Source organism: Gavialis gangeticus, unplaced genomic scaffold (genome assembly GCF_001723915.1).
Source record: "Gavialis gangeticus isolate Ggan-Ray unplaced genomic scaffold, GavGan_comp1, whole genome shotgun sequence".
Lineage (NCBI taxonomy): Eukaryota > Metazoa > Chordata > Crocodylia > Gavialidae > Gavialis > Gavialis gangeticus.
The window spans coordinates 131,680,244-131,702,084 of NW_017729025.1; the positions used below are offsets into that span (position 1 = coordinate 131,680,244).

General features: G+C 42.0%; 2 protein-coding genes across 5 annotated transcripts in view; one reads left to right on the top strand and one right to left on the bottom strand.

Annotated features, from left to right (window-relative positions):
- DKK3 (dickkopf WNT signaling pathway inhibitor 3) overlaps positions 1–1,089 on the top strand; it is a 45,379-nt gene extending 44,290 nt beyond the window's left edge. The window contains exon 7 of the mRNA XM_019519571.1: positions 305–1,089. Coding sequence (XP_019375116.1) covers positions 305–557 — 253 coding nt within the window. The 3' untranslated portion in view covers positions 558–1,089. The remainder of the gene's footprint in view (positions 1–304) is intronic.
- Positions 1,090–3,225: 2,136 nt separating this feature from the next.
- Positions 3,226–21,841, bottom strand: part of USP47 (ubiquitin specific peptidase 47) — a 148,579-nt gene continuing 129,963 nt past the window's right edge. For all 4 annotated transcript variants that reach the window (XM_019519573.1, XM_019519574.1, XM_019519572.1 and 1 more), the window contains 9 exons: positions 20,817–21,594; positions 17,737–17,912; positions 17,447–17,527; positions 16,744–16,859; positions 14,145–14,263; positions 10,300–10,430; positions 5,891–5,938; positions 5,664–5,794; positions 3,226–4,678 (listed from right to left, as the gene is read on the bottom strand). In XM_019519573.1, the coding sequence (XP_019375118.1) occupies positions 4,504–4,678; positions 5,664–5,794; positions 5,891–5,938; positions 10,300–10,430; positions 14,145–14,263; positions 16,744–16,859; positions 17,447–17,527; positions 17,737–17,912; positions 20,817–21,594 (1,755 nt within the window). In that variant the 3' untranslated portion in view covers positions 3,226–4,503. The remainder of the gene's footprint in view (positions 4,679–5,663; positions 5,795–5,890; positions 5,939–10,299; positions 10,431–14,144; positions 14,264–16,743; positions 16,860–17,446; positions 17,528–17,736; positions 17,913–20,816; positions 21,595–21,841) is intronic.

Below are 21,841 nucleotides of genomic sequence, written 5' to 3' on the forward strand. Positions count from 1 at the left end.
TAGTAGAAATCTAAACTGAACCAAGAGACCCCTTTCACACCCACTATCCTTACCATGTTTTGCAATTGTTCTGCAATTTTTTGCTCAGAATTAGGCTGGATCTCTTCAGGTTTCTTGAACTGATTTATAGCAGACATTTAAAACAATCAAGTAAATACATTTGGCAGTTCTACATCTGATACATATGTGAAAGGAAGAGAATGGAAATGAAGATGAAAGGAAATGAAGTGTCCACTTCATTAAAGTACTGGAACCAAAACATGACTTGATTTTTGAACTAACGATGCATTTATATTCTCAGCAGCCAGAACAACATGCCCACATGTGAACTGTCCTTCAATGAAACAAAGAGTAACGAAAAGGATGACCCTTTGTTCATGGAAGAAATACCATTTCTTGGTTTCGTGCCCAGAGATGTTCTTGGTGACTATGATGACAGCAGCATCATTCAGGAAGTGCGTAAAGAATTAGAAAGCCTGGAAGAAAATGTTTCTGAACAGACAGATATAAAGGAGCCAGACTTGGCTCATGACTTGCTTTTGGGGGATGAGATCTAAAATGATCAAAACAAAGCAGATCTGTCACTGAGTACTTCTAGAACCTTATTTTGTGTCTAGTGTCTTGCTTGTATGAGCTCTGAACACGTGTGCACACACTGTTGGATAGAAGTGCAATAGATTTTGAAGGGGTATCTTCCTATTCAGTCCCCCAATGTTGCATATTCAGATTTTTGTTGAATTCAATCACGACTTTGGACCAAATTTTGTGATAAGTGTTGAGTGTAGGGCACATACCAACATTATTTGGATTAGTTACTTTTCTTAAGTATGCCAAAATAAATGTATTAGTTTTCATACTCAGTACAGAAAAGGGAGCATAACAGTGATTTCCATGCATAATATACTTTAAATTATTGGTGACCCTGAAGTGAAAGTTTTGTCTTTTTCTGTACATGTTTGGAATGGATTTATTATTCTGGGGTGAACAGGAATCTGTTATCAGTCTATTGTTTTTTGGGCATTTGGTTTTCAGCCATGTACAGTGTGTTTCATTTAATAATATATAATCACAGTGAAGTTGCAATAAAAACAGCTTCTGTGTGGTTGTTTATAGCTGTGAGGGTGGGAAGGGCTTCCCCGAACACATTTACTGCTTATTTCAAACAACTCAGTTGTGGAATGCAACAGGCAAGTGGCAGTCCAAGTTCAAATTTGAATCCCAACTTCCCCCTTGCCTTCTTGAGAACCATCCCACATAAAGGAGTACTGAATGTGGGAGCTGACTGGTTCATGTTATAGGGTACTGCATCTGGAACCTGTATGAAGTATTACAGCTGACCTGCAGAGGTGGGGCACCCTTAGGTGACTAGTCCTCTGGGTTTCAACCTTCTTAGACTCAAAACGCTCCTCAAAAAGTGCCAACTTTTAGCTGTCACTTTTAAAAACTACAAACACTAGAGAAATTCTTCTGCAGCAAACAACTCAGAAAGCCCCCAGCGGGTTGGAATGTTTTAACACTTTGCCATCTCGAGTTGGTGAATCACATGTAGGCATTTGCACACCTAATTTTATTAATACTGGGCAGCACCCTGCAGCACCTTTTAAAGGATCTCAGTTCTAGCCACTTCCAGCCAAACCTGTGTCAGGGAATACTGCTTGCTCTTGTAGTGTTTTTCATCCATACAAATCTCAACACACTTAGGTATCATCCTCTCCCTTTTACAGACAGGCACTTGTTTAAGGAAGTCACTTTCTGTACACAAGCTAGTGGGTGGCACGGGGAAAAGAGAATCTAGGCCTGTCTACAGTCTGGTCCACTGGACCAAAGATCACAAGGAACACACATTCTGACTTGCCAATAACCAGGCAAGTTTCTACATGCCTTTACCTCTTCTGCTACTAGAGTGATTCTGGGGTGAGGGGCAAAGAAATTACCACCCACAGTTAGACGACGTTGTGACAAGCACCAGACTCAATTTTCATCTTTTCAACCAGCTTTCACTTATGCATCTCAACCCACAAGTTTGACACTGGACTATTGCACAACAAATCCCAAACCTGATGGATGGATGAGGATCAGAACGGTCATTCAAAACCCCTTGTAGCCTCCTGCAGTCTTTCCCTCCTTTTGACCTCAGCAATGGTTTCAACTACATTTTCTTAGTTGCCAAGATTAATACAGATACTAATTAGGAACAGCCTCAGGAAAAAGAAAACAAAACCCCATTCCACCATCACTTCTGCACTTTTGCATGGTTACCTCAATTAACACCCTGGAATTCCCAATCGTTTCCCTTATCTCATTACTAAATAATTTATACACATATGCTCATCAAAATCTCGGAGATGAGTGAATAGTTTTTGAGGTTGTTTGGAGTAGCAGTTTCCTCTCTTAGAAACAGACCTATCACTGTTCACAAGCCACACATTTAACCAGACTTTACTTCTCTATTTTGTTTTAATGGTGAGCCTGTTGCTAACTCTACTTCAGTAAAATAGAGTATTAAAAATCTCTACTCTTGGGCAGCAACAAAGCCTTACTACATATTCCATAGAGACTTCCTCCTTAGTTGCATTAAAGAATGTTTTTCAAGTAATGTTTCCTAATGCCTCAAAACCTGGAAGATGGAACAGAGAAGATGCTAGCTGAAAAGAATGGTTAAGGTAAACTTTAGGAAAATAACATCCACTTTTTTCCTTGCACTAAATGCCAATATTACAAGAGTCTTAAATCTAAGTTCTGCATAGTCAGTGTCTATAAAGCATTAGGGATTGTTGAGAGCCATTACTGAGACTCCACCGCACCCAGGAATACCCCACGTGCAGGCTGGATTCTCAAGCTGCTGCAATTCTTCAGTTTTCTGTCTGCTTAGTGACAGATCTGGGAACTAAGCACTTCATATTTCAGATATTTTGGGTAAAGCTCACTTGGCACTGTAGGTAGAAAGGAATATCCAAACTCCACACTCCAGTGACAAGCTTGAGCTGTCTACAGTATTCAGTCACAGTCTAACACTTTACATTCCTAAAAAGGAAACTGGAAACTAATTAGCCCTTGTGTATATAAACAAGTTAGCTGAGCATGCTCTCTAGAGAGCATCTTCCTCGCTACTATGTACATATAAACATCTTGAAACTCAGAAAGACTGCCTCCAGGAAGTCTATATTTACATGAAACAACTTTTTTTTTTTTTAAAGTGAAAAAAAATCCACAGAAGATTAATGATTAAAATAACACAACCAAATGAACAAATGTTTTATTGGCATGTTCATTGTTGTAAACAGCATCTGGCATGAAAAAATTTACCAAAACTTTTTGATTGTTATAAATTAGATGGTATTTCCAAAAACTATGTAGAATTGTTCTCAACTGATCTTTATGTAGCAAAGCAAAAACTTGCTGTTCCTCAGCTTTGCAATGAAATCATGTTGACTGTATCAGCCTTTGCACCACAATCTGAACTACCAGCAAGTTTATACTGTGAGGTTAGAAGTTGCCCAAATAGGTTTAAACTACACACAACTATGAATCAACTCCAGGAAAAATTAAAGTGTGGCTTGCAATGGGACTAGAAGATGCAAACTTATAATGAAGTCTTCAAAAACAAGATGTACAAAAATAACTAGCTGAACAAAAAACTCATTAACAAGGGGAAATACAAGCCTAAAGTACCCAGCATTGCCAAACATAAAATGAATACAAATTTAAATAGGCAGCTATACTTTCAAATGTACACAATGGATGTTGATATGTGAAAAGAAATACCACAGTAAATAGCTGAACTGCAGTTCCATTAACTGGATAGGGTAGATTTCATTTACACATTAAACGCAATATAATAAAATTGCTCTTCAGCTTCCATAACCTATTAAAACACAGTTACCTTACAATACTTCAGCAGAATAAGCCAACACTGGCTAGTAACTTTCTAAAGATCTCTCTCTTGTGGAAGAATATTCTAAGGATTCTTCTAAAACCATACACTTTTAGAGCTGGGTTCTGAGAATTCCATGACATCCTGACCGCATTTTTATTGTTTTCTAAGAGCCAATGTGTTACATTTGCTTCCGAATCTTCAATGAGGTAATGTGTGTATCAGTGAAACAAACAGAAAAAGAATTCATTCATGGCCTTTGCACAGCTTTTATTATTAAGCTATGAGTATCCTGTTGGAGGCTAGTTTTACTAGCTATTATGTGCACACTGTCCGTAATAATTTCCACTTATTTCCCTCCCCCGCCCCACGTTTTTCTGTTCTTTTATTTGCACATCCCTTTTAGCTTTACAGTACATTTGACTATAGTGCACAACATGATTCCAAGTCAAACAGTGACCCAACTGGGCACTGAGCTTCTGATCGGTAAACCGCAGCCCAATCAGTGCTGGTGTCATTGTTTTACACCTAATGAGTGTCCTGCCATAATGGCACTACACAGTAGTAGTGAACCTTTTTTTATTTAAAACAAAAAAAAATTCCCCGGGGAACATGCTCTATAGCAAATGTCAGTCTTGAGTCAAATCTTTATTTGGTGCTCCGTCCAGATAAATTTTTAGTGCTTTTTCTTTACGAGGGGAGTAGGTTACACGGTGTCCAGTTTTCTGGAGTCTGCTGCTTTCTTTTTTCATTAGTTCATTTCTCTGCTCATCTGTCAATTCCATTAATTCTTCAGTTTTATCCCTTAAAAAAATATTACACATTATTCAGATGTTACACAGTTTCAAGTAAGGTCTCTCCATCCATAACAAGAGAGAGATTGCCAGCTTTCTGTAAAGTGACACCATGGTAAACAAACACAAACGTACTAAAAGTTCAATACAAATGTCAATTTTTTCCTCTAAATTCTTTAATACTTTTCTCCATCTTAAATCTATTTTGTTGCAGTTTCAGAGACTTGTCCTGATATATTCAGTATCATATGTAAAAACTAGATAGTACTATATAAGAAAACAAGAAACTGAACCACAGTAAGAGCAACTAGATTTTTGCAACTTTTGCTAAACTATTGACGGCAGGAAATATCAAAATAACAAATGAAAAGGGAAAGAGAGAATAGATTTTACCACGGGGTATCTAGGTTTTGAATCAAGAAATGTACAGATGTCAAAGGGGAAAAGAGCTTAAATATTTATTTATAGGAACATTTTAATTTTGGTAGGAAGCTGCTGCCAACAGCTGGACAAGAGTGTCCCAGACAGCTGACATTAATGCTAAGTCCATTTTTTTTGATAGTCTTCATACTCTAGCCACAGACCTCAACTCTTTTTGCTCCAACCTCACCTTCACCCCTGCCCAGCAACACAGCTTCTTCCCAAACAGCTCTACTGCTCTTCCCTGCTCTTTACTTTGCACAACAGCAGCTGATAACTGTGCCAGCCACTCCACTGGACCATAAATCCCACCAGGCTCCTTCTCAGGTTCAGTATGCTACACTTCACCTTCTTTACACCTGGGTTGGAAGAACTGGGATTACTTAGTTTGGAGAAGAAGAGACTGAGCGTTGATTTAATAACAAATCTTCAAGTATCTGATGGCTGACTATTTAAAGAGAATGGTGACAGACTTGTCACCTTGATTTTCAGGTGTTTGTTTTTGCTCTACCACCTCCCAATCCTTATTTCATATGTTGAGTATTTGGAGGATTACACTACAGTAAAGCACATACCTATAAAATATTACTGCGCCATCATCACAAATGTAGAGAGGCCAGACATTCAGTGTAGATACTTTAGGATTCCAGTCCAGGTCCTGGTGGATCTCTAGTACTGAAATGTCACAAGGAAATGTTCCTCTACCCTGAAAAGAAACAATTTTGAGTGAATAAATTGCTCTAACAGCTTAACCATAAATGGACTCCAAGTCATTACATGCAATTCAGATAAATCTACTTACCTTTGCAAATTCTATGTTTTCTAAGGGTATGCCACTTATTTCACTAAGCTGTAAAACAAATTTTGAATATATCAGTTATTTCAGAAAAATAAAAGTGAGCCTTTTTTTTTTCACATAAATGTGTCAGGAATTTGGAACACACAAATATCAGTAGGTTTCTGTCAAATTTTAAAGCCCACAAAGAAACTCAGAAGATATCAATGATAAAAAAAGAAAAAAGGATTCAGCACTTCAGAAGGTACATTATCTCGCTATATCAACAGCTTACATGTAACAATTTTTCTTTAAGCAGGAGATAACCCTAGAAAATAGATTATGCTCAGTGCAACTAAACTAATATACACCACAGCAGTCACAGGTGTCTTCTACTTGACCAGGGGCTGGCAGCCTTTTTCAAGCCATGGGGCTGAAACAACCTAGCTCCAGTTCAAGGTAGGCTGGGTGTCTTTGGCAGCACATGAGTGGCAGGGAAGGAGGGAGGGGCATGGCAGGCTTCCCCTTTGCCCCTGCTGGAGCCATGCAACTGGCCTGCACCCATGCCCCCTCAGCTACTTCCAACCCCCTGTACTCCCTGGTTACAGTGCAAGCCCAGCTTCCACCCAGAAGAGAGTTGCGCCAGTGCCAGGAAGCTGCTTCTACACTATTACCACTTCTCCTGACCCTCTCCCTGCCACTACCTAGCCCAACACCAGCGCAGCTCCCTTCTGGCTGGAAGCTGCACTCAAACTGCAACCTTGAAAAGGAAATGGAACAGGATGGAGAGAAGCAACAGTGGTGTGGGCACAGCTCCTCACTGTTCAGCTTGTGAGGACATAGGCAAAGCCCTACAGCTCTGCAGGATGTCTCTAATGGCTCAGTGGGCTGAATCTGGCCTGCAGGCCATGTGCTGGTGACTGCATTGCATAAGTGATGCTCAATGTCTGGCCCATGGTGGCAGGGGATGGTGTCAATTAACACTGCCACCACTCCACTGTCCCCAAATTTCCAAGCCCTACAGGTCAGATAATATGGCTCTGTATGTGGAGCCGGGCTGTGGGTGTGACCTAGTGTAGGGCCTGATCCGGAAGAGCCCAATCTGGCACCTGAGGCTGGGGTCACGTGTCAGGCCAACCCCACATACCAGATCAGGCCCTGCACCAGATTGTGTCTGCAGCTCTGGCTGCCTAATTGAGCCCCAGCCCATGGACTGATCTCACACTACTAATCTGCCCTCCAGGATCAAAAATTTGGGCACCACCGCATTGGATCATAATCATCCAACACAGAAGAAATGATAGAAAAGATTTAAAACATAAACAATTACTGCTATGCAAGGTTCAAGATGGAAAGCCCATTTGCCTGGTATTTAATATTTAGCTAGAGAAGTTGGCTCTCACCACATTAAATACAAAAAACAGGACTGACAAAAACATGAATGATATTATATCATCCCCAGTCTACCAGTAAGCTCTTGCACAAGAAGGCTGACTGCAGGCAGGCCTCAAACATGTTACATGGTAAATTCAAGCTTCTGAATAATGTAGATGGGAGGAGGTTCAGATGGGACAGAGCCCTCAAGGAGCATGCTGCCCACTGCTCCTTGGAGATGGACACTGAAGACAAACAGTAACCATAACTGTTGTGACTGGGAGTAAGTTGGAATGGTTTTGAAGATGCCAGGATCCATTTCCATTCAAGGACTCATGGTCAGCTCTAACTTGACCTGTGCCTGGAAGCATGCAGGAAGCCAGCATGTAGATACTACGCACTTATGACTGCCTATCATACTTAAGCAGGCAACCATATAGTATTTACCCAGGTTCTGTCTTGAGAAATCTCCACTTTTAAGTATGGAACGTTTAAAAGATCAGACAGGAGTTTCTCTGCAGCCTTAACACTAAGATTTCTTCATACCCAAGATGACCTTTTTAGTGACTAGGCACTTGTAATAATTTTTATTAACAGCTGAAATGCAGCTGCAAACTGGATAACTGCAATGTACTCTGCAGGAGATATATATCAAGACCACTCGCACACTGTGCTGCAGAGTGGCTGTCTGCCTGCATGATAGTATGACTTTTTTGCAGCCATACTAAAATGAATGTTATTAGTTGTGCCAGAGTTCAGTTAAGCACCAGGTGAAACTTTAAAGGTATCATCCAAAATCAGTAAGATGATCTAAAGAGCTTGGATCTCCTCCTGCCAGAAGAGTCCTTCAGCAACAATCCTTCAAGATATTTATTTCCTTCACTGGTTTGAAAAAGAAAAAAAAAAGGTATGACTTAAACATTATGTGGGACCCATAGGCTTTTTGCTTGCTTTCATAGGTTACTTGCTTGAAGGAAACAAAGACATGAAGAAATAAAATTGAACTTATACAGTGTTATTTTACACTGCTTTGACATTTGGCCAGGCTTTCTTAATAGGCATATTAAGAAGCTAAGAAGCAAAACTTACTTAAGGATTAGAACTTAGGCTGGCGACAAAATTTAAGAACAACAAAAAGTCCTTCTTCAGGTATATACGGAACAAAAAGAAGGCGCAAGGTAGCATAGGACCCTTACATGACAAACTAGGGCAACTGGTGACAGAGATGGGGGGACAAAGCTGAGCTCTTCAATGAGTTCTTTGCATCTGTATTCCTAGACACCGACCAAGACAAATCTTATAACTAGATTACAGACAGACACAGGAGGGATATCAGCCCACCAACTGTTAGTGCAGACTTAGTGAAGGGGCACTTGGAGGGGCTGGATGTGTTCAGATCAGTGGGCTGAATGAAGTTCATCCAAGGGTGCTGAAGGAATTGGCCAGTATCATAGCAGAGCTTCTGGCACTCCTGGTGCTCTGGTCAGGTCCCAGAGGACTTGAAAAGGGCCAGTGTGGTCCCTATTTTCAAGAAGGGGAGGAGGCAGGAACTGGGAAACTATAAGCCAGTTAGTCTCACCTCTATCCCCAGGAAAACTTTGGAAAAATCATTAAGTATCACATTTGTGGGAGCCCAGCAGGAGAAATAATGCTGAAAGGAAATCAGCATGGATTCACTGCAGGTAGATCCTGCCTGACTAACCTTGTTTCTTTTTAAGACCAGATCAGACTTTAAGAAGGTCTTCGATACAGTATCTCATTCTGTTCTCATAAACAAACTGACAGGCTGTAATGTAGATGATTGCATGGTCAGGTGGGTGGCAAACTGGCTTAGGGGTTGCACCCAGAAAGTGGTGGTGGAAGGGTCGGTATTGACCTGGAAAGATGTGGGCAGTGGAGTCCCGCAAGGCTCAGTCTTTGGACCGGTGCTACTCAACGTCTTCATCAGTAACTTGGATAAGGGTGTGGAGAGCACCCGGTCCAAGTTTGCAGATAATACCAAATTATGGGGCAAAGTTAATGCACCAGAGGGCAGGGAACATATCCAGGTAGATCTGGTCATGTTGGAAAAGTCGGCACAACAAAACAGGATGCAGTTCAACAAGGCCAAGTTATGCACCTGGGCAAAAAGAACCACACTTACAGGCTGGGACATGACCTTCTCAGCAGCACAGCTGCAGAAAGGGATCTTGGAGTTATAGTTGACTCCATGATGAACATGAGTTGTCAATGTGCTGAAGTGATCAACAAAGCTAACTGCACTTTATCATGCATTAGCAGATGCATGACGAACAGGTTCACTGAGGCGATGCTTCCCCTCTATGTGGCATTGGTCAGGCCGCAGTTGGAGTACTGCATCCAGTTTTGGGCGCCACACTTCAAGAGGAACGTGGAGAATCTTGAGAGGGTTCAAAGGAGGGCCACTCGTATGGTCAGAGGCCTGCAGGCAAGGCGCTACGAGTAGAGACTGAGGGACCTGGATCTCTTCAGCCTCTGCAAGAGAAGGCTGAGAGGTGATCTTGTGGCTGCCTATAAATTCATCAGGGGAGGGCAGCAGGGAATAGGAGATGCTCTATTTACTAGGGCACCCCCTGAAGTAACTAGGAGCAATGGCCACAAATTGACAGAGAGCAGATTTAGGTTGGACATTAGAAAGAACTCCGTCACAGTTAGGATTGCCAGAATCTGGAATGAGGTTCCAAGGGCAGTGGTGCTCTCCCCTGCCCTGGGGGTCTTCAAGAGACGACTAGACAAGCACCTAGCTGGGGTCATCTGACCCCAGCACTCTTTCCTGCCCAGGGCAGGGGGTTGGACTCAACCTACTGAGGTCCCTTCTGACCCCAACTTCTATCAAAACAGGATATTTGCACGCAGTTTGGTGATGGTGGGGCATCAGTGTGTCAGTTCCAGAAAGAAAGAAAAAAATCTACCACTGAACACTAAGGATTCAGTTCTAAAGATATCTGAAATACACCATTAGAAGGAAGTGATATTGCAAAAGTTGATCTAACACAATAAAGCTTCAAAAACACTAAGCGATATACTGTATAATATCAATTCACCTTCTCTTTTAATTCATCAACACTGCTGCTTTCCAGCACTACTTCCTGGAAAGAATCCAGCTTCATCTCAGATGGTCTCCATCGTCTTGACAAAACAGCAAGCTGTGACATGGATTTCATTTTTTCTGCTCCTGCAAAAAAGAAAGAATTACGGTAAGTCCCACAGTTAACCACACCAAGTTGAAGAGGCAGTGAAGAGTATCCTCATTAATTCAAACATATCTGCCAGCCAAGTGATGACATCTTTTAACTTGTCAAAATGTAATCAAGTGTGATACCAGACTTGAAATTGACTGCTTTATTTTCCTGAAACAAAGCAGGAGTCTTTAGCTGTAGCCTGGGGCACAGGTGTATAGGAAGAAGCTAACCTTTGGGAGAGATCCAGAAAAGTCGTACTAAATATTACCAAAAAAGGTGCCATGAATCACCAGTAAAATGAAAAATGCTCTCAAACCAGGACAGACTGATCTCACTTAGTCTCTTCAGGCAAATCTGTGAAGGAAAGAATTGTATATTTCAAATCCGAGTAGTTTAAGTTTGTTAACCCTGGACTGAGAGTGGATGAGTCTACATGCAGTCCAGCAGGCTACAACGTGGCATTCTCATGAGCTGGTTAGTATGGATTGATGTAATAAGTTATTCCAGCAAAAGCTCTCTTGTTATACAGACAATACAACAAGCAAAACTAACACTGCCAGCATAATCTTTATTTTGCTGCCCTGTGTGTGCATGCTTTATGACAAAGATTTACCTTTTTTTTTTTTTTTTTATTTTTTATAGGGTTCTGGCCTTATTCATTGCTCTGGATGGACAGTGGACAGATGCAGCTGTTAATGTTGCTTCTCCCCCTGCCCCACAATCAGTGTGTTGGGGACTGTTTCATTCACAGTATACCATATACTTTTTTTCACTGAATACAACTTTACAGACTTCTCTGTTATACTGAACAGAGTATATAGCTGCCTCAGCCAGCAAGTAATAAATTATCACACATTTTACAGAGGCTGAGCAGATGCACAGAGCTTAAGTGATCTCTAATGGTCAAACACAAAGGCTGTGGCTAGAAACTGGACCATGTGGATGAGGCACGGGTATTCTGACCATCAGTCCAAGAGATAGTTCACTAAAAAAAAAAAAAATTCCTTTAATTTGGTTTCCAAGCCCTAAACTCAAAGCAATGGGCTAATCAAAATAAACAAACATTGTCAGACCAAAAATAAAAGCTCACATAAAGAAATAATATTTAGATTGCACTGGCATACTTAACGCTAAAATAAGTTGGGTACTTTTTCCACAAAAGATTTGCTGAAAAATAACAATACTTCATGGGCACAAATCCCGTTTGATACAGTTTTCTTCAGGAATGATTTCTCAAGCCAAGAAAGGAAGTTTCTAGTACAAATTAGAAACATTAACCCCGGAATAATTGACAAACTAAGGCACTTGTCTGCAACATGGGAGACACAGGTTAAAAGTCTCTGTTCTGTCCAATTCAGTGAGTAGTCACCCTCAGTGTCCCCCATGCTAAGTGTCTACTGCTCACCAGTGGGCTCCTCTTCTATCCTTTTCAAAGTATGTTTATGAAAAATGGGGAAAAGAAGGGGAAAAGAAACATGTTTAAAAGTTTTGACTTTTTGATGGAGAAAAGGCATTTTTATCTTTCAGTTGGAAACTGTAAAAAGTAGAGGTGCACCAATATATCGGTCCATATTGTATTTGAACCGATACAAAGAAAATTGACATTATTGGCAATTGGCTTTTTTCGCTGATGTGGGCAAAAAACGCCATGTGTATGCATGCAATCACAGCATGCACGTGGCCAGCCTGGCAGCTTGGAGAGCAGCATCTTGCTGGTAAGTCTGTTGGGTGGGGAGGGCGGGACAGACCAAGGCCTCTACAGTGAGGGAGGGAGTGGGGCTGGGGCAGGCACTGCCCTGCCAAGACAGGGGACTGAGACATGAGTGGCTTGTTTGTGGGGTGGGGGGTAGTTCCTGCTGCTGTGCATGCCACCAGGATTGGTGTGTGGAGTTAGCGCAGGCTGCCTGCTGCATGCTGGGGCCAGGGGCAGTGCCAGACTCTTCCTGGCAGCGGGGCTGGGCCGGAGCTGTGCTCGGGCCAGGCAGTGGTGGTGCTGGGAGGGGGGCTACCAAACCCCTGTAGCCCCCCGCAGAGCAGTCCTGGCCCAGCCCTCCCCGAGCCCGGAGCTGCCAGCACCACCCCCCACCCTGCATGCAGATCCTGGGGGTACATGCCCCCATGCCTTCCTCCAGACATGCACAGCAGGACCCCCGCCCAAATGCCTCCCAGCTGAGTCACTCATGACTCAGTTTCCTGCCCTAGCTAGGCAGTGCCTGCCCCTGCCCCAGCCCCAGTACCACTCTCCCTCACCGCAGGGGCCTCAATCTGCCCCCCACCCACCCATTCCCTCAACCCTGCCCCTTCCCCCCCAACTGACTTACCAACTGGATGCTGCTCTCCTAGATGCCAGGCTGCATATCAGCAGTTGGATCAGTATCGGCCAATATGGCTTGTTAATAATCAGCCACTGGTATTGGCCCAAAAAATCTATCAGTGCACCCCTAGTAAAATTAGCTAGATCCAAAAAAAATGTTTGCTCCCTGACTGAAAACAAACCTAATGAAACATCAATTAGAAGAAAAAATATTCAACTCAAAGTAACCACTTGGAACCAATTCTAAAACTTTGGGCATAGCCACAATGACAGTGAGGATGACACTGTAACTACGTGCATCTCAGACACGGACATAAGTTTGCACAGGAACTGCCCAAAAACTTGTTGAGCTTCCAAAAACAGGATCAGAGAAATGCACAGGTATGAGACAGCTTCACAGAAATCTACAAAAAGGCAAACTATGTTTCTTCCGTTTTGCAGTTCTCATTATGATTGAGGAAGCAAAACTCATTGCCCCCCGTCTTACAGAAGTCTACCCATCTGCTGCCTTTGGACAAGTCACATATGATTATTCTTGTTAATTATCATGGACTAGATGGGCAAACAGATGTTGTCTGGGCTTTCAAGTTTTCTTGTCCATTTGCAAAGCCACATGAAGCACAAAGTTGATGCCTCAGCTTCAAAATACACAAATTATTTTGTAGTTTAAAGGTGCTGTTTTACCCATCTTCTAACAAGTATAAAATGTACGCTACAATGAAAGTAACACATTCAGCAAAGAAAGTGCTATTATATTGAAGGATTCTGTGAATTAAGAATAAAAATAGCAAGAACTTCTTTACTGTATTTACTTGAATCTAAAAATGAGGGCCCTTCCTCACTTACTTTCTGTTCCAGCTCTGGTTCCTCCAGCCCCAACCTGGCCCAGCTGGGAGTTGCTGCTGCTTTCCCTTGGCGAGGGTGGGCTATGCCACAGCTACTGCCGAGTGCCATGACTTGGAGTAGAGTGGCAGCAAAAGCTAAGCGGGGGGGGGAGGAGGACAGAAGAGAGCAGCCGGTGAGGTACCCTACTCCCCCCCCTCAAATCCTGACAAGCTGAAGGAGAAGAGCAGGGAGGGAGCAGGACGGAGCGAGTAGGCAGGGTGCTGCAGGGCAGACACACGCATGTGGCAGAAGGGCACATAGTAGGGGATAGATGAGCAAGGGTCAGGGGTCTGGTGCCTCACCCCTGCACTGCTGCTTTCTCTAACACAGCAGTTGCAGGGAGGGGGATAGGGACATTCATTTCAGATAATCCCCCCTGCAAATTAGATTCTATACATGGAAAATAACAACAAATTCAAAGGTGTCCTAGTACAACCTGAAGGTAGAATTAATTTTGATTCATTTCAACTGTGTATTTTAACTCCAAAAAATGTATTTGTGTTATTACCATCAAGTATTTCTAGGAAAACCTCCCAGTTGCTTGAAATATTAATATCTTCTTCATAAATATGATAATCGAGGAATACAGTGCCTGGGTTCTTCCAGGTTTTCTTTCGTAAGCGAAACCTACAGACAAACATATTTAAGAAAATATTAGTTTTTTTATTAATAGACAGTACTTATTTTGGCTATTAAAATTCAAGGTCTGAAGACTTTATTTAAAAGAGATACCACCACTCACTTCAGAGGCCTGCATGTAGAAATGAACCTTTCACTTAACAATATTAAAAGTCTATTAGAACAATATGTTAAGAAGCAGAGGATTCTCTTCATCCAGGGGTTTTAAGAATTTTCCTCTGCAACATGCAAAATTCATCCTCTAGGGCAGCGGTTCTGAACCTTTTTCAGTCAACGTACCCTTTGGTCCCAGAGTGAGACTTCATGTACCCCCTTTCAATGGGAAATTAATTTTTTAGGCCTTTCAACCTGCGTTAGACAATGTACGAAATATATCTCACGTACCCCCTCATGAGACTTTACATAGTCCCTGGAGGTACATATACCCTTGGTTCAGAACTGCTGCTCTAGCGCTTCCTCTAGCTATCTGACTACTGCATGCAATGTTCCCTCTAATGAGCAGCTGCCTTGGTCCATGAGTGCACTGTCTCGGTCCGGCGTGGGACACTTACCGAAGGGGGCTGAGGGCTGGAGGCCGGGGCCAGAGGCTGGAGCTGGGGGCCAGAGCTAGGGGCCAGTGGCTGGAGGCAGGAGCCAGGGGCTGGACGCCAGGGACTGGTCACTGGAAGCTGGAGCCGGGGGCCGGTGGCTGTAGCCAGGGGCGAAGGACTGGGGCCGGTGGCCAGAGCCTGGCACGGGCTCCACTGGCTCCAGGGAAGTGCTTCGATCCCTCGCATCAGGGCCGGGGAGTGGAGCACTTCCCTGGAGCTGGCAAAGCCCGAGCCAGCCGACAGTGCCAGCCTCCATCCCTGCCTTGCCTCACCTCAGGGAGGAGCCGCTGCCTGCCCCAGTGAGTCTCTTCTGGCTCAGGGACAGTGTGGGACATGCCCCCAGAGGCCATGCCAGTGGAGCTTCACTCGAGGCAGGCAGTGGCTCCTCCCCGAGGTGAGGCAAGGCAGGGATGGAGGCTGGCCCAGGCAGCTGGTGTGGGCTCTGCCGGCCCCAGGGAAGGGCTCCACTCCCCGGCCCTGATGCGGGGGAGCAGAGCACTTCCTCGGAGCCCACACCAGGCTCCAGCTCAAGCCTCTCCTGGTGCGCAGCCTTGAAAAGGCTGCGTGTGGCTGCACTTTTAGTTGTGCACAGCCGCACATGTGCATACCTTAGAGGGAACCTGACTTGCTGGCCACAAGCTTGCTGGCCTGTGGGGAAGATTCAGCCTGTGCAGTGCTGTCATCCAGCCCACAGAGCTCCCAAAGGGCCTGGAAATTTGGCAGCAGAGGAACAGTTATAGTGTTAATTGCCACTTCCTTGCTGCTGAATTTCCAGACACATGGGGAGCCCCACTGGCTGGATAACATGGCCTTGCATACCAGATCTGGCTGGCAGACCACAATGGGTGGTGCACAAGTCAGACTGGGGATGGACAGGGCCAGATCCAGCCCACAGACCCACCCCATGCCACTCTTCTGACCCTCAGAGGCACAAGGTTGGGCACCACTGGTCTAGTCCCATCTTGCCCTGAGAAAGGAGACTAAAAAGTACATGGAAAATTAAGGAAAGAATGTTTCAGAGCAATCCCAGAGGACATGATCCACTAAAATGTTCTGGAGATGCATCTCAGAGAGACTCAAAGTCATGGGCTGCTGACAGGCATGAAAAAAAAAAAAAACCAAGGCCCCCCCCCCAAAACCCCAACAAAACAAAACAAAAAACAAGACTCCAGCACTTTACCAGAAGAGGAAGCACATTAGTTTGATCCAGCTCCCCAACCTTTATATAGATTGGGTGCTTCAGCAGGGCTTTTTGGCACTTTTATCTAATAGCTGACTCCATCCGCTATTAGATAAAAGTGCCAAAAAGACCCAGTGAAGTAAGCGCGTGATCTACATAGACACTGGGCAAGCCAGATCAAACTAAAGCAATACCTCTTTTGGGCATGTGCTGAAATCGGCGCAGGATGCATCAAGCTGAAAGTAAAACGCTAGGTTTTTTTTTCATTTCTGTAAGCAGCAATGGTCTTTACAGTGCATTTTTTCTTTTTCAAGAAGTACTGTTTCTTAGAACAAATAACATTTCCAGGCAATAGGAGGGTACCAAAACTGAACTGCAAATCAGATGTGATCCAATATCCTCTGGAAATAAGGCACTGCAAACAAAGGTATTTCCTTATAAACACCAATCCTGGCAGAAACTTATCACAGTCTAATCTCTGATATTCAGTTTGGCTATAAACACAACTTACTGCTGTTCCAAAAAATCCTAAATTAGTTTGTTGATTATATTAACATTTTCTGACAGAAAGGGTTTCTGAGGGAAGGGTTTCAATATTTGTAGCAGATCCCCTTGGCTTCTGAGACCTACAAAATAAAGTACTTTTTAAAAGCTGCCTTTAACACAACAATTTCAGCCTTGATTTCACTGTCCTTTACCTGTCAATGGTTAGATCTAACCCACACTGCTCTCTGAGCTGAGGGAGTAGTTCCTCTTTTGACTGCCGAACAGACATTCCTTTAGCGAAAACAGCATCTAAAAGAAACTTGCATGGCTGCGAACATAAATAAGAATGGATCAGAATTAGAGTTAATTTGGGGGGAGGGAGAGGGAGAAATGGGGGAGAAATAAAAAGGAAGGGGCACATGTATTGCAATTTATGGGCCTAGAATCAACAAATATAAAAAATAATAGTTAAGAATTGTTTGTGAGCAGGCTCCTCTTCTAAACTGACTCAAGATAAACTTAGTGCTGTCAAAGGCTGTTATGGACGTCACATGCTCCTGCTGGTATTTAGGAAACTCAGGAGCCAGAGACTGTCTTGATCTTCCACTCAAGGTCAGAGAGAGCACCAAATGAAGGTCAAGAAGGAAATTTCCTCCCCTACGCCACATTGGCAAGGACTTGCGGGGGGGGGGGTGCCTTCTTCTGTAGCCAAGTATAGTCCTTGACTTAGGACACACTGTGCATATATTAACCAATTTCTTCTCTGTCATTGTAATGACCAGGCACTGGCAGTGACGACATCTCCCCTGCTTTTACCTACATTTCAGGAAGTGTCTAGTGTTTCTGGTTTCGTGCCCTTCAGTTGCCCTTCCTCAGGCCTAAATTTTAGACTTAAAAATATACAAGGTAACTCACCTCTGTTTCATTTACCAAAAGCTGGTACACTTTGACTCTATACTCCCCCTTCTTAAGTGCTCTTCCAAGTCTAATAGTTATCTACAAATTAAAAAGTTCTGTTAGAAGCAACATTAAAGGCAAAAAGATATTTCCTTTTAAACACTACATAACACTATCAATGTAACAAAGATTCAATGAAGTCATGAATGTTATCTGACAATTTACATGCAGAAGTTGCCAATTCATAAAACATAACCCAATCTATACAGCTCAGTGTACACTGTTATTAAAAACCATGGTTTAATAACCTTGTTGTCATCAGAAAATGATGAAAGTGTTTCATTCAGCCGAACACTCTCAAACTCTTGATTGCTGGCATAGACGCGAAAGACCTTGAAGTGAGAGGATGGAACTCCAACAAAGGGCTCCAAGTGTTGCTTGAAAGCAGACAGTGTAATTCTTTTGTCAACATGCACCATCAACCCTAAGACAAAAAAAATCCCACAGAAGTGAATCAGTACATTGTGCTGCAAAGGATACAGATTTTGCCTACTCTGCTAAAAAATTCATGTACTTATTGAAGAGTTACTTGAACTATCAGTGCTTAGCAGTCTAAATGATGAACCAGACCCCCACTGCTATTTCATCTATCCTAGGTGCTTTTGTCTATCATTTCTGCCTACCCAGGACTGTTACCAAAGAAAGAAGCCCACTTGCTCCCACTCTGCATGCAACCAAGCCCAGCATTTTGGCAGGGCAGATGCTTTAAAGGAGCTATTACTGTAACCCCCTAAAGTGACTGACAATTCATAGTAGAGAGAGGTAGAATCTTTAGTAACCTTTAAAATGTTTGCATATTGAGACCCCAGTGAAGGAGATCATCATCTCCATTTTACAGATAGGAAGCTTAGACATACACCAGGTCATGTTTTAAAAAACATTCACGTCCTTTAGGTACTCAACTTTGTGCCTTCATCACTCTTGAAATAGAAGCCTTTCAAAATCTAACCCTGAAATACTTGCCCAGTCTCAAATTAAGCAGGCACAGAACCTCAGATGCACCTAGATAGCATCACTGTACATCAGAACATTGGGAGAAAATTCAGGAAGGAAGGCATTTTGCTATTATCTGCCTGTATCAGGTTTTATTTGTTTAATTTTGGAAAAACACCAAGGACTGTAGGAAAGTTCAGAAGATGAATAGATTAATTTTTAAAAATTAAGTTACATATGGGAATTCTTGCAGAGAAAGGAAAGAGATTAAGGAAGAGGGTATGGAAGGAGGCTCTGGGCAGTACTGAAAGGCAGCTGTAGAAGTGAAAGGGATAAAAATAGTTCAGGTGACAGAGTAAGTCATTCACTTGCACTCTACCAAGTGTACCAAGATCTGGTGGCCTGTCGCTCTAGAAGAAAAGCTCCGAGAGCTGCTCTAATTAAAGTGCCATTGCATCTTGTATATCAGCATCCCTGTGCTTAAAAATGATGGTGGGGGCACCTGAACTAAAGCTCTTTCAATGGGCTTTAGTTCAAGTGACCCTGCCACCATTTTTAAGTGCAGGGATGATGATACATGAGACGCAGAAGGTTGCTGGAGTATGGTAATTGCCATGCTCCAGCAGACTGATTAACCAAGTCTACTGCCTCTCCCCATCCATCCCTCATGCAAGGGAGGACCTGGGAAATCTCTGCCCCAAAAGGTGTCTGAACTACTACTACCTGATCCTCCACAAGATATGGAGGGCTCATTTTTCTAGGGGAGCCTGAGCCCCTCTCCTGACCCATATTCCCTCATATGAGCTGAATCCAGGGACTCTGTCTTATAAGTATCTCCTTGTCCTTCCATTTAAGAGCTGGGATCTGGGGAAGGGTCTATCATTCCATAAAAGCATGGTAATGGGTACAGAGGGTCTGGGAAAATGAGGTGTTCTGGTGATCCAGTCCTGCTGGGGTATCGAAAACCTGTCTCCACGTAAGCCAGAAGGGAAGACTAAATACAACATGGTCAAACAGCATTCCTACTGACATCAGTGAAACTGGTAAATAATTAAGAGAAGCAGGATTTGTCCCTTAACTTCCAGAGATAAAAACATTATTTTCTTGGACTGATCCTCAGCTGCTATATTGTTACAGAAGCACTGGACTCCATGACCTGTAACAATGTGAGGATCTGACCTTGTGCAAGAACCTAGACTTTATCATTATACACAAGGAAAAACAAAGAATGATGTTATTAATTCAACTTAAATCTTTGTGTAAAATTACAACCTGAATTAAACTTCTGACAACACACTATTTAGTGGGAATGTGCAGGTTTATAATGTTAAAATGGAAGTAACAAAATATACAGTGAAATGGAATGAGACTAGAAAGATGCTTTCAACAGTTTAGTAAACAGTCTCTGATTAAAAAAAGAGCAATTTTCTTATTCCAAGAAAGAAACATAACTCCAATAGTTCAAAATTATTTTGCTGCTGCATTAGATAATAGGTATTCTTCCTTCAAAAGTAACAATTCATACAATTTAAAATTAATACTTCTGTTACTTGTCCCTATTCATAAATTTGAAGATTCCCAATTTATATGTTAGAGAAAAGAACTCTGGTTTAGATTTTCGCATTAGTTATGATTAAACTTCTTTAATTGTGGCTTTCACATTTTATGATATATGCATATAAAAGATAATCATAATTTTAAAAAAGTAGACACAGGAATATCATCATGTGTTTTACAAAATATGAAGAGCCTGGATAACATTAAAATACCTGGATCCAAATACACACCTAAAACTGATCTACTGTTCTTGGGCTAATGAGGCTGTATATAATCTAAAGCTCCAAAAGATCAAAAGCTTCAGAAACAAAATGTATTTTGTTTCCTTGGCCTTTGAGTTCTGCTTCAATTACAAAAATTAAAAAAATAAAAATAAAACAAAACAACAACAGATGGTTTCAGAATTATTGAGAGTACATTTTAGCTCAAACAGAAAGAGTAGTGGTATTGTGAACAAACAATGCACAAAGAATAATGTTAATGATTTAACATTTTTTTCCTTTGCTGAAAAAGGTCAAGCTGTCCTCTCCTCCACCAAAAAACCTATTTTCAATATGCAGCAAAACAAAAAAACCCATCAGGTATTATATTCAAGGACGTGAAAACTAACTGAAATGTACTTGTGCTCTTCATTGAGAGACTTCACTTGGCAATAATTTAGTTTGTGTAAAGTCAAGTCACAATTACAACTGAACATGATGATGTGTATTGCCATATTTAAGCATTTTCAAAAAAGGTTGATTTGTGTTTCAATACTTTTCTGACAACAGAACATATATGTTTGTTAGCTAAATGTATTAAGTTAAATGAAGTGGAACAAAATAGAATTGATACCTACATTTCTGTCCTTCTCCTGAACCTTCATCTGCAGCATAGGGTTCTGCCTTGAAGTACATATATTGCGCTTCTCCTCTACTCTTGCCACTTTCATCATATTCGCTATCAGTTCCAGAATCTTCTTCAGCTGTATCCCAGGTGTCCTTTTTTCCTTCATTTGCTTTAGATCTCCTACTACTTGTGATACTATGAGAATCAAGTCCATTAGCCAAAGGGATGGGGGCATTTTCAACATTACATAAAGTGTCACTGCTATGACTAGAACTAAGAATATCACTGTCCACAGAACTTGTGCTCCTATCATTATTCACATCAGAATCCGATCGCTCCTCTGACTGGAAGTTTTCTGGATCAGAAATCTGAATTTGGTTTTCAAGTTCTCTGTGTTCTGCTGATGCTGAAGAATCTCTCTCATTCAAAGGCGACTCAATGTTTTCAAAGTCACTTGCTTCTGTGCTCTTGCTGCTGTCTCCGTTGTCTCCCTCCTGCTGCTGCTGCAGTGACAAACTTTTGAGTTTTTCAGTGCTTTCTTCTAGGATAGCCTCTACAGATTTCATATTACCTACAGAACCTTTTACTTTTTCACAAACTTCATCCAAATTACCTGAATCTCCACTAGCTTTCTGGTAAACTGTTCTTTTAAACTGAGATCCAGGAGACTGTTCTGGTAATGAAACATACAGTCTTATTGTATTTGCATGACGATCCAAAAGTTTCCATAACTGAGAATCTGTGTAAGTCAGGTGGCGATCCAAAGACTCTGAACTTTCAACAAACACCTGAACATAAAATCATGTGGTTATACTACATATCCATGTTATTAAATAAAATTATAAACAGCAACATACCATAGTAAAGCCACAAAATTCTGAAAGCATTAGAAAAACCAGCAGTACGTAAAATCTATTCCAAAACTGACCCATTTTTAAATGCCAGTTTGGGAAAAAACTTAATATAAAAATAACAGGAACTCAAGAATTAAATTGTTACTTAATATAAAAATAACAGGAACTCAAGAATTAAATT